At 37.9% G+C, this 12,478-nt stretch overlaps 1 protein-coding gene across 3 annotated transcripts in view; it reads left to right on the top strand.

Annotated features, from left to right (window-relative positions):
• The window catches only part of MYO16 (myosin XVI), a 706,512-nt gene that overhangs the window by 234,942 nt on the left and 459,092 nt on the right, over window positions 1-12,478 (top strand). For all 3 annotated transcript variants that reach the window (XM_055244378.2, XM_063618637.1, XM_063618636.1), the window contains exon 4: window positions 469-612. In XM_055244378.2, the coding sequence (XP_055100353.2) occupies window positions 469-612 (144 nt within the window). The remainder of the gene's footprint in view (window positions 1-468; window positions 613-12,478) is intronic.

Here is a 12,478-nt window from a genome sequence, read left to right as displayed (position 1 = left end):
ATTAAGTTAGAGGGATTCGGAAGGGCCTTCTCTATCTTGTATGCAATTAAATAGTTACACTTTATTCTTTTGATAGTGACAAACAATGCATGTTTTAGAGTAGAAGGGTACTATGATCAACTCTGTATTTTTAGAAAGATAATTATTGTAAATGGTTCAAGTTTTTTGTTTAATAATCCTATCTACAAATGAAATAAAAACCAGTAAGTAAAGTACTTTTTTGGACCTTCCTACTGTCTACCCTGATTTTCTTCTTTCTGTCTGCTGTTCCTTGACCCAGTTCCCCAGAAGTCTTGCGTATGTTCTTTTCCTTGTTGGTTAGTTGGGGAAATACATCTTTTCCCAGGTTAGCTTCACCTCTCAACTCCCAAAATTGGCATTGAAGTTTTTTTTAAATCTGTGGACATTTGAAATAAGCCATATCACAGTTTGTAATCATTTGATATTTCCTTGTATTCTTTCTTTTAGTGTGCTCGGTATGATAATGCCTTCATTGCAGAAATTCTGATTGACAGAGGAGTCAACGTCAACCACCAGGACGAAGACTTCTGGACGCCCATGCACATTGCCTGTGCATGCGATAACCCTGATATCGTCCTGCTTCTTGTATTAGTAAGTAAAACAATTCAGTTTACCATTTGAAGATCTGATGGCATGTAAAAGGCTATACATTTAACTGATGATATTTTATAATATGTAATATTTTGGTTGAGAAAAAATCTGCATATGTTATCATGTATCTCCCTAGAACACAAGATAATTAGAGACTAAGGTTGTGGGTCACATAGTTTATAAAACAAATTGTGCAGATACTATGCCAAATGCAACTTCTCTTGGCTTTCCTTGGGAATGATATGCCTTGATACAAGTCAGTTTCAACTAAAACGGTTTGATAATTTTGCTTTTCAATTCATTCTCATTTTTAAATTTTTAGCCAAAGAGGCATAACATTATATGGAGATATGTTTTATATTGAATCTTTTTTTTTCTTGGTTACATCTAGTAAATAAGTGTCTACAATGTTTGTTTACAGAGAAAACGAGAACTTTAAATATAAAAAGCATTGGAGTTTGTTGTTTTGGTTGTTATTTTCAGTTAATCTTACATCCAGACGTTGATCCTCACACATACTTTATTTTGGAATAGTGATCTCTAGAAAGTATTTCAAGAAACTGCTTACAATTTTTAGAAAACACACTGGAATATATGAGTAAGAATGATTTGCTTTTAGTTTATTTATTTAAAAAATTAACTTCTTAATGGCTTGCTATTATGCACCTGGATTTTCACATTTTTTATGTAAGCTCTCAAGAATTTACACAAAAGCGAACTGATGCTCAAATATATTAAACAACTTGCCCTAAGCCAAAAGCAAACTATAGTTAAGAACTCAAGTTCATTGTCAGAAGTCCATTTTTTGTCACTGAGCCTTGCTAACAATATTAGATTCCCATGCCTGCCATACCAATTACCACATAGTTGGTGGCTGAACACAAGCACAGTTGTGGAGGTTAGAAGTCTGAAGTCAAGGTGTGGACAGAGTCGTGCTCCCCCTGTAGGTCCTAGTGATGAAACTTTCCTTTGTACTTCCTAGTTACGGTGGCCCCTGCAGTCCCTGATGTTCCTCAGATTATAGCAGCATCACTCCAGTCTCTGCCTCCATCAGCACACGACTTTCTTCTGTGTCAGTGTGTCCAAATCTCTCATTCTTTCCTTTCAGAAGACACCAGTCATAGGATTTAGGGCCCACCCTAAGACAGGTGGCCTCATTTAACTTGATTACATCTCCAAAGACCTTATTCCCCAATAAGGTCACATCTACAGTACTAGGGAGCATAGCATTTTCTGGAAAACATTTTAAATATACCATACACCCCCTTCCCCCCTTTTTAAAATTATGAACAAAAATATTTTGGGATTAAAGGCTGTACATGGGGACCGTCTTAATCTTGTGTGAGGTTGAATTTTGTCTAGTTTTCTCTGATTTTCCTTCAAGAATATGTATACTTTTTTTTTACAGAAGAAATATATGTCACTAAAAAATGTATTTCTTTCAAATTCTGGAAGATGGAGGGTATATTAATAAGGAAAGACAAAGGAAATAAAGATTATTTAGCTTAAAATATAAATTTTTAGAGGGCTAGTACTGTACATAAAAAGGCATGAAAAGCTACCTGATTCATTTATAAAACAAGATTTTTGTTTTGTAGATACAGAGCCTAAGAGGCACTAAATTGCCAGTTCACCATAAAAGCCATAGAATTTCTCCAGAATTGAAAAAAACTATAAAATATATTACAGAAAGGAACCAAATCACCTTTCGAGTAATGCTGTGACCTGATCAACTTTAGACATCTTTAGAATGCTGACAACTCATAGAGCACTCAGCTGGGTCATTTAAGGAGGAACTACGTTCATAGTAGTTGTTTGATACATTTTTTGATAGTTCAACTAGCTGCTTTAATTATAAAAGAATGAGATAGAAAGGCTTGATTCATGGCTTTTGCAGTTTTTCTATGTTCTGATTTCTTTTTTTCTAAATACTAGTTTTAATTTTTTTCAAAGCCCATCCTTATTGCTTTTCTCTAATTATTATTAATTACATTAAGCCGTGCCAAAAGAAGCTCTTTCTTCCTGCACGCAGAATGGCCATACTTATTCTCACAAATGAATATTCATGTGGTTGTGCTTAAAATTTTAAAATCCTTCTTCCATTTCCTCAATGCAAATGTCTGGACACAGGCTTCAGTTTCTTGCGTTCGGACAGGTTTGTGAGATCTCAGTTTCACTGCCAGCCAGGATTCCCTTCCTCCATTCTGAATGTAGCAGTTTCTTATTTCTGATGGGAAAGAGCAAGAGGACCTGCTTTCTTTCTATAGCCTCTGCTGAGTCTAGATCTTGGTATCTCACGTGATACTCACAATTAAATATTGCAGGAACAGCCCTGAATTGATGAACCAAATTATGACAAAGAAAAGAAGAGTTAGATCTGAGTTACATTTCAAGCAAAATAGCTCATAAAATAACAGTGTAGTGACTCAAGTGCAATATCTGTAACTACATGAAATGACTCCCCTTCAGCATCTAGGAGACTGGTATCACAGATAGCACATGATAAGGTTCGGCTATGTCCCCACTCCAATCTCATCTTGTAGTTCCCATAATCCCCACATGTCATGAGAGGGGCCCAGTGGGAGGTAACTGAATTATGGGCGTGGTTTCACCCATGCTATTCTCGTGACAGTGAGTTCTCATGAGATCCTATGGTTTCATAAGGGGCTTTCTCCGTCACTGGGTTCTCATTATTTCTCCTGCTGCTCTATCAAGTGGTGCCTTCCATCATGATTGTAAGTTTGCTGAGGCCTCCCCAGCCATGCAGAACTGTGAGTCAGTTAAATTTCTTTTCTTTACAAATTACCCAGTCTTGGGTATTTCTTCATAGCAGCGTGAGAACAGGCTAATACAGCATGATTGTCAGAACTAGCATTTATAGTCTAGAGGTAGCAAAACACTTAGACCACCCTGAGCACAAGAAGGAGGCGTGTTTATAACCAGAGCTAGGATTGGGGCAGGCCACCAGGACTGGTATCTGGGGTAACAACATAATTATAAGAATAAATTAGATATACTGGCAAGTTACTCAGCCCTTTCCTGTGACTCCTTGTGTGACTGAGGTAATAGACATTAGCCTTCTTCATGTTGAGGCTAAGCAGCATCTTCCAAAGGAAATTTGATTAAAAAAATGGCACCAATCCTGGTTTCCTAAATGAATGTTTAGAAAAAGGGTAACAATTTGGGGAAGTGTTATATTATTGTCCTAACTAGGAATACCCTCACGTCATTGTCAGACTCAGCGCTAAGTTCATCGGGATGTGGAGAGTTCTAGACACTCCTTCTCTGTACTTTTATTTTATCTTCCTATTCTTTGATACATGCCCGCATTTACTGTTAAGATGACCAGTACATTATCTGTGTTCCTTGATATTTCATCCCATTATGAATATTATACTCGTTTAAATAATGACTTATTTTTCTCTTTGTTCTTATGAGATACAGTTTCTGTAACTCCTATTTGTTCCCGTGGCAACAACCCAATCGCAATAATGGCCAGTTGCCTTTGAAATAAACATCTCTTCTGCCTGGAACAATTTGATGTATATTCAGTAATTCTTTATCTAACTAACACCAGCTTCAGGTTAGGCATTTAATAAATAGTTAGCTTCTAGCAAGTTACAGAAGTAGTTAGCACATGCATGCATTGCTGTTTGTTAAACACTTGATAAATGCTTAGTGTATGCCTGAATATCATCTCTCAAGCTAAATATATGAATCAACAAATGAATGAAAGAAAGCAGGCCAGTTTTTGGAATTCAGCCTGAAAAATATTGACAACATTAACTCATATGTAATAAAAGCTGTTGTATAACCACATCCATCCTTTTACATATTCTAGACTTCTTTACCTCACATATTCTACACTTGTATTACGAGTGCTTGCTTTAGCACACAAATTATCTCAATATCTGATGAGTTTGCTTTTCCTTACCAAACAGAATTGAGGGGGAAAAAAACTAATTGTGTTTCATGGATGATCATAGAGTTAAATCTATAATTTTCAAATTATTAGCAATATTTTCATGGCTCAGCAATGCCCTGTTTCTCACAATGTAGAATAATCCAACCTAATATACAAAGTAATACATCTGTTAGTTGCTCTCATTCAGTGACTTCCACTAACCAATCATCATCTTCATTCACTTAATAAATATAAATTATCACCAATTATGTGTGAACATAAGGCCTGTCCTAAGGGAAATTACAGTTTGTTAATTCATTCATTCATTTACTAAATATTTATTGAATGACTACTATGTTTGAGATGCTGCACAGTGAATGAGAAGATATTTTATACTCTACAGTAATGGCGAAAACAAACAATGCAATTAATCAAATGAACCCTTGGGAAATTTGATTAATGGATTAAGCAAATCTGAGTAGCTGTATTCATACCGTGTTACAGCCAGCCTAAGTATCCATCCACAGAAGCAATTTACTCTAAATAAATGTTGATAAAATATGTTGTCGTAAAAATTCTAATTACTGTAAAAATACATTCCTGCCAATAACCTCAAAAGATAAATGTATTTTACTTGCCAGATGAAATGCTATTGTCCAATGTGGAAGGCTGCATGCTCCATCTTCTTTCCATTTTCCAGAGCTTGATGATGCGCCAGAGAGACTGTGCAGCATTGATTCATTTATTAAATCTATGGTAGTCGTCTGTGTGTACTCAAGGGAGTCAGCAGTGAGCACAAGCAGAAAAAGCCCTGCCTTTTAGAGCTTACATTCTATTAAGGAAAAGCAGATAAAACACACAAATGACTAAAATTTATAGTATATCAACTAGTAAGAGGTTTTGGAAAGGTCAGGAAGAAAGGAACAGAGTATTAAGGATGGCTTCATGAAAAAGGTGACGTGTAAGCTGGGAGCTACGTGGATATGTGGGCCAGAAGGGATGGTACATAGAAAGCTATGTGGCAGGGTCTATGCATTGGAGGGACAGCAAGGAGACCAGTGCAGCTGCAGTGAAGTGACAGGGGCCAGGGGATAGATGTACTCAGAATGGCAGGGTGAGGTCAAGTCTTTGCAAAGACTTGAGAATCTACTTTCAACTAGGTGACTAGGGAAGCGTTGGGGAGAAGGAGGTGAGGAAAGAAGTGACGTGATGGCTTAAGTTTAAGACGATCACATTTGCTGCTCTGTTGAAATTCTACAACTGAGAAGAACAGGGAACATTTAGGTATCTATTGTCCAGACTGGAAGTGGTGGAGGTGGCAAGAAGTGGTTGACATCTGGATATACAGGATTTTGAAGGCAGGGTTGTGGGGGCAGAGGGTGGAGAGAAAGGAGTCACAGATGACTTCCACTTTTTTGGCCTGAAATCTGAAAAGTTGACATTGTTAATTTTTGTTTGCTGAGATAGAGAAAGTTAGAATAGAGTGAATGGCAGAAGATTGGGTTTAAAAATGAATGAAAGATATATTCAAACCACATTTTTCAAGTTCTTCAGGAAGTCATCTATAAAAATAATTTTACTGATGTGTGAGATGATTTATTGTGAGTTGCTAAGGAGGGACATGTGAGTGTGTGTGGAGAGGGGCGCCATCTACTTACAGCACTAGAACAGTGCTACTTGAATTGAGCCACAAATGTGTTTTCTTTTGGAGGAGGCTTAGCTACTGTGAATGAAAACTCTAGCAGATACTAACAATTAACTTTTATGCAGCCCTCCCTGTGCAGCAGGCATTTTTCACATGCTTTACAATTAGTAACTCCCCTGATTCTCACAGAATTCTATTACGAAAGTGCCAGCATTTTCTGCTTTATGTAGCTGAGGCTGCTGATTCAAAAATGAGACAAATTACATGCTGAAGGCCAGATAGTATTAGTCATAGCGACAAGATTTGATCCCATAAAGGCCAGCATCAGAACTTGGACCGCTGACCACTCTGATCTGGTGCTATATTGCTTATAATTCATTCAGAGCTAAGAGTCCCTAAGCAGGCTAATAATATCATGATTTTCACTGTAATATTATCATACATTTATTTTTAAAACACAGCTTTTTAACTTGATTATTTAAAATTGGGGAAGAATATTAAGAAATATTACACAGTAGAGGGCCGGGCGCGGTGGATCACGCGTGTAATCCCAGCACTTTGGGAGGCCGAGGTGGGCAGATCACGAGATCAGGAGATCGAGACCATCCACCATCCTGGCTAACATGGTGAAACCCCATCTCTACTAAAAATACAAAAAATTAGCTGGGCATGGTGGCAGGCACCTGTAGTCCCAGCTACTCGGGAGGCTGAGGCAGGAGAATGGTGTGAACATGGGAGGCGGAGCCTGCAGTGAGCCGAGATCGTGCCATTGCACTCCAGCCTGGGTGACAGAATGAGACTCCGTCTCAAAAAATAAATAAATAAATAAATAACAGAGTAGATTCTTCTTATTTAAGGTAGTTTGTTCTATAGAGTCATTATGAACACAGATACTTAGCAAATACTGAGCTTCGCTCCTAGAGGAAATACAAGGTTAGGTTCCTTCAAATCTCTGGTCATGATATTTTCATAAACAGATCAGCATATCACCAAATTTTATGTGTCTGTTTGCAGGCACCTTATTTAATATACAATATTGCTTTTTTTTAGCACTTATACATATATTTGTTAAAAATCTTTGATGCAATAAAACAAAGGCAGCATAGTAAATAAAGACAAAAGCATTGGCATGTTATACATCATACATTTGTAATAGGAGGAAGTTTGCAATTAATTTCCATTTACCATCCCTTCTTCTTTAGAAAAATTGATATCGCTTCCTCACAATTTCAGCAAGATGCTTGTAAATTCCCTTGGCTTGCTTATAGAACATGTTTAAAGATAATCATATTTTCGACATATTTTCATCTCTAGGAGCTCTTCATGCCATGGACTCCCCACCTATGTTGGACAGAGTTTTTACTAGTAGGCAACAAAATCCATACTAGTTAGAATAATTGGAAAGGGAATTTAAAAATCATATTAGTTTGCTTATAGGATCTCCAGGGAAACCAGGGAATGAACTTGGCTGCCACACAGCCAAGAAAATTGCCCAAGCATACACAGAACTGTTCTAGCAAAATATCAATGCTGCCACCACCCACTGCTTGGCCGCATGGCACCAGGGCACTCAGAATTCCATCTCAGCTGCTGAGAAGAGTCAGTTGCTTCTGCACTCAAGCTTTCTGGAAGGTACCATGTCCCATGGTGTGGCCAGGGCCTCTTGCTCTTCACTTCATTTTCCAGTGTGTCAGCTTGGTGGCCACTAGGTCACGTGTGGAATTCTGTCTGTAGTGGAGCCTGGGAAATGCAGTTTCTAGCCTCCTAGAAAGTCCAGTGATAAGGAAGTTGGCTACAAACTGCACACATGGTAGGAGAAAGGTAGTTATTAGCTAGAACCCCATGCCACTACTCAGCTGTGACTTTTTGGATTAATGTGTTCTTGTGTCCCTAGCAGGACAATAGTCTTGAGAGCCAAGATGTGTAGAGAGAGAAAGTATCTTATAAGTTCTTTTTTATTTATTTATTTTTTATTATACTTTAAGTTCTAGGGTACATGTGCACAACCTTCAGGTTTGTTACATATGTATACATGTGATATGTTGGTGTGCTGCACCCATTAACTTGTCATTTACATTAGGTATATCTCCTAATGCTATCCCTCCCCCCTGCCCCCACCCCACAACAGGCCCCAGTGTGTGATGTTCCCCTTCCTGTGTCCAAGTGTTCTCATTGTTCAGTTCCCACCTATGAGTGAGAACATGTGGTGTTTGGTTTTCTGTCCTTGTGATAATTTGCTCAGAATGATCATTTCCAGCTTCATCCATGTCCCTACAAAGAACATGAACTCATCCTTTTTTATGGCTGCATAGTATTCCATGGTGTATATGTGCCACATTTTCTTAATCCAATCTATCATTGATGGATATTTGGGTTGGTTCCAAGTCTTTGCTATTGTGAATAGTGCTGCAATAAGCATACATGTGCATGTGTCTTTATAGCAGCATGATTTATAGTCCTTTGGGTATATACCCACTAATGGGATGGCTGGGTCAAATGGTATTTCTAGTTCTAGATCCTTGAGAAATCGCCACACTGTCTTCCACAATGGTTGAACTAGTTTACAGTCCCACTAACAGTGTAAAAGTGTTCCCGTTTCTCCACATCCTCTCCAGCACCTGTGGTTTCCTGACATTTTTTAATGATCGCCATTCTAATTGGTGTAAGATGGTATCTCATTGTGGTTTTGATTTGGATTTCTCTGATGGCCAGTGATGATGAGCATTTGTTCATGTGTCTGTTAGCTGCATAAATGTCTTCTTTTGAGAAGTGTCTGTTCATATCCTTCACCCACTTTTCGATGGGGTTGTTTTTTTCTTGTAAATTTGTTTGAGTTCTTTGTAGATCCTGGATATTAGCCCTTTGTCAGATGAGTAGATTGCAAAAATTTTCTCCCATTCTGTAGGTTGCCTGTTCACTCTGATGGTAGTTTCTTTTGCTGTGCAGAAGCTCTTTAGTTTAATTAGATCCCATTTGTCAATTTTGGCTTCTGTTGCCATTGCTTTTGGTGTTTTAGACATGAAGTCCTTGCCCATGCCTATGTCCTGAATGGTATTGCCTAGGTTTTCTTGTAGGATTTTAATGGTTTTAGGTCTAACATTTAAGTCTTTAATCCATCTTGAATTAATTTTTGTATAAGGTGTAAGGAAGGGATCCAGTTTCAGCTTTCTACATATGGCTAGCCAGTTTTCCCAGCACCATTTATTAAATGGGGAATCCTTTCCCCATTTCCTGTTTTTCTCAGGTTTGTCAAAGATCAGATGGTTGTAGGTGTGTGGTGTTATTTCTAAGGGCTCTGTTCTGTTCCATTGGTCTATATGTCTGTTTTGGTACCAGTACCATGCTGTTTTGGTTACTATAGCCTTGTAGTATAGTTTGAAGTCAGGTGGCGTGATGCCTCCAGCTTTGTTCTTTTTGCTTAGGATTGTCTTGGCAATGCAGGCTGTTTTTTGGTTCCATATGAACTTTAAAGTAGTTTTTCCCAATTCTGTGAAGAAAGTCATTGATAGCTTGATGGGGATGGCATTGAATCTATAAATTACCTTGGGCAGTATGGCCATTTTCATGATATTGATTCTTCCTATCCATGAGCATGGAATGTTCTTCCATTTGTTTGTCTCCTCTTATTTCATTGAGCAGTGGTTTGTAGTTCTCCTTGAAGAGATCCTTCACATCCCTTGTAAGCTGGATTCCTAGGTATTTTATTCTCTTTCAAGCAATTGTGAATGAGAGTTCCCTCATGATTTGGTTGTTTGTCTGTTATTCGTATATAAGAATGCTTGAGATTTTTGCACATTGATTTTGTATCCTGAGACTTTGCTGAAGTTGCTTATCAGCTAAAGGAGATTTTGGGCTGAGATGATGGGGTTTTCTAGATATACAATCATGTCATTGGCAAACAGTGACAATTTGACTTCCTCTTTTCCTAATTGAATACCCTTTATTTCTTACTCCTGCCTGATTGTCCTGGCCAGAACTTCCAACACTATGTTGAATAGGAGTGGTGAGAGAGGGCATCCCTGTCTTGTGACAGTTTTCAAAGGGAATGCTTCCAGTTTTTGCCCATTCAATCTGATATTGGCTGTGGGTTTGTCATAAATAGCTCTTATTATTTTGAGATACAACCCATCAATACCGAATTTATTGAGAGTTTTTAGCATGAAGGGCTGTTGAATTTTTTCAATGGCCTTTTCTGCATCTATTGAGATAATCATCTGGTTTTTGTCTTTGGTTCTTTTTATACTGTGGATTACATTTATTGATTTGTGTATGTTGAACCAGCCTTGCATCCCAGGGATGAAGGCCACTTGATCATGGTGGATAAGCTTTTTGATGTGCTGCTGGATTCGGTTTGCCAGTATTTTATTGAGGATTTTTGCATCAATGTTCATCAAGGATATTGGTCTAAAATTCTCTTTTTTTGTTGTATCTCTGCCAGGCTTTGGTATCAGGATGATGTTGGCCTCATAAAATGAGTTAGGGAGGATTCCCTGTTTTTCTATTGATTGGAATAGTTTCAGAAGGAATGGTACCAGCTCTTCCTTGTACCTCTGGTAGAATTCAGCTGTGAATCCTTCTAGTCCTGGACTTTTTTTGGTTGGTAGGCTATTAATTATTGCCTCAGTTTCAGAGCCTCTTATTGGTCTATTCAGAGATTCAACTTATTCCTGGTTTAATTTTGGGAGGGTGTATGTGTCCAGGAATTTATCCATTTCTTCTAGATTTTCTAGTTTATTTGCAAAGAGTTGTTTATAATATTCTCTGATGGTAGTTTGTATTTCTGTGGGATTGGTCGTGATATCCCCTTTATAATTTTTTATTGCATCTATTTGATTCTTCTCTCTTCTTCTTTATTAGTCTTGCTAACAGTCTATCAATTTTGTTGATCTTTTCAAAAAACCAGCTCCTGGATTCATTGATATTTTGAAGGGTTATTTGTGTCTCTATTTCCTTCAGTTCTGCTCTGATCTTAGTTATTTCTTGCCTTCTGCTAGCTTTTGAATGTGTTTGCTCTTGCTTCTCTAGTTCTTTTAATTGAGATCTTAGGGTGTCAATTTTAGATCTTTCCTGCTTTCTCTTGTGGGCATTTAGTGCTATAAATTTCCCTCTACACACTGCTTTGAATGTGTCCCAGAGATTCTGGTATGTTGTATCTTTGTTCTCATTGGTTTCAAAGAACATCTTTATTTCTGCCTTCATTTCATTATGCACCCAGTAGTCATTCGGGAGCAGGTTGTTCAGTTTCCATGTAGTTGAGCAGTTTCGAGTGAGTTTCTCAATCCTGAGTTCTAGTTTGATTGCACTGTGGTCTGAGAGACAGTTTGTTTTAATTTCTGTTCTTTTACATTTGCTGAGGAGAGCTTTACTTCCAACTGTGTGGTCAGTTTTGGAATAAGTGTGATGTGGTGCTGAGAAGAATGTATATTCTGTTGATTTGGGGTGGAGAGTTCTGTAGATGTCTATTAGGTTTGCTTGATCCAGAGCTGAGTTCAAGTCCTGGATATCTTTGTTAACTTTCTGTCTCGTTGATCTGTGTAATATTGACAGTGGGGTATTAAAATCTCCCATTATTATTGTGTGGGAGTCTAAGTTTCTTTGTAAGTCTCTAAGGACTTGCTTTATGAATCCGGGTGCTCCTGTATTGGGTGCATATATATTTAGGATAGTTAGCTCTTCCTGTTGAATTGATCCCTTTACCGTTATGTAATGGCCTTCTTTGTCTCTTTTGATCTTTATTGGTTTAAGGTCTGTTTTATCAGAGACTAGGATTGCAACCCCTGCCTTTTTTTGTTTTCCATTTGCTTGGTAGATCTTCCTGCATCCCTTTCTTTTGAGCCTATGTGTGTCTCTGCACATGAGATGGGTCTCCTGTATACAGCACACTGATGGGTCTTGACTGTTTATCCAATTTGCCAGTCTGTGTCTTTTAATTTGAGCATTTAGTCCATTTACATTTAAGGTTAATATTGTTTTGTGTGAATTTGATCCTGTCATTATGATGTTAGCTGGTTATTTTGCTCGTTAGTTGATGCAGTTTCTTCCTAGCATTGATGGTCTTTACATTTTGGCATGTTTTTTCAGTGGCTGGTACTGGTTGTTCCTTCCCATGTTTAGTGCTTCCTTCAGGAGCTCTTTTAGGGCAGGCCTGGTGGTGACAAAATCTCTCAGTATTTGCTTGTCTGTAAAGGATTTTATTTCTCCTTTACTTATGAAGCTTAGTTTGGCTGGATATGAAATTCTGGGTTGAAAATTCTGTTCTTTAAGAATGTTGAATATTGGCCCCCACTCTCTTCTGGCTTGTAGAGTTGCTGCCGAGA

Source organism: Symphalangus syndactylus, chromosome 15 (genome assembly GCF_028878055.3).
Source record: "Symphalangus syndactylus isolate Jambi chromosome 15, NHGRI_mSymSyn1-v2.1_pri, whole genome shotgun sequence".
Classification (NCBI taxonomy): domain Eukaryota; kingdom Metazoa; phylum Chordata; class Mammalia; order Primates; family Hylobatidae; genus Symphalangus; species Symphalangus syndactylus.
This window is presented reverse-complemented; position numbering and strand designations above follow the sequence as displayed.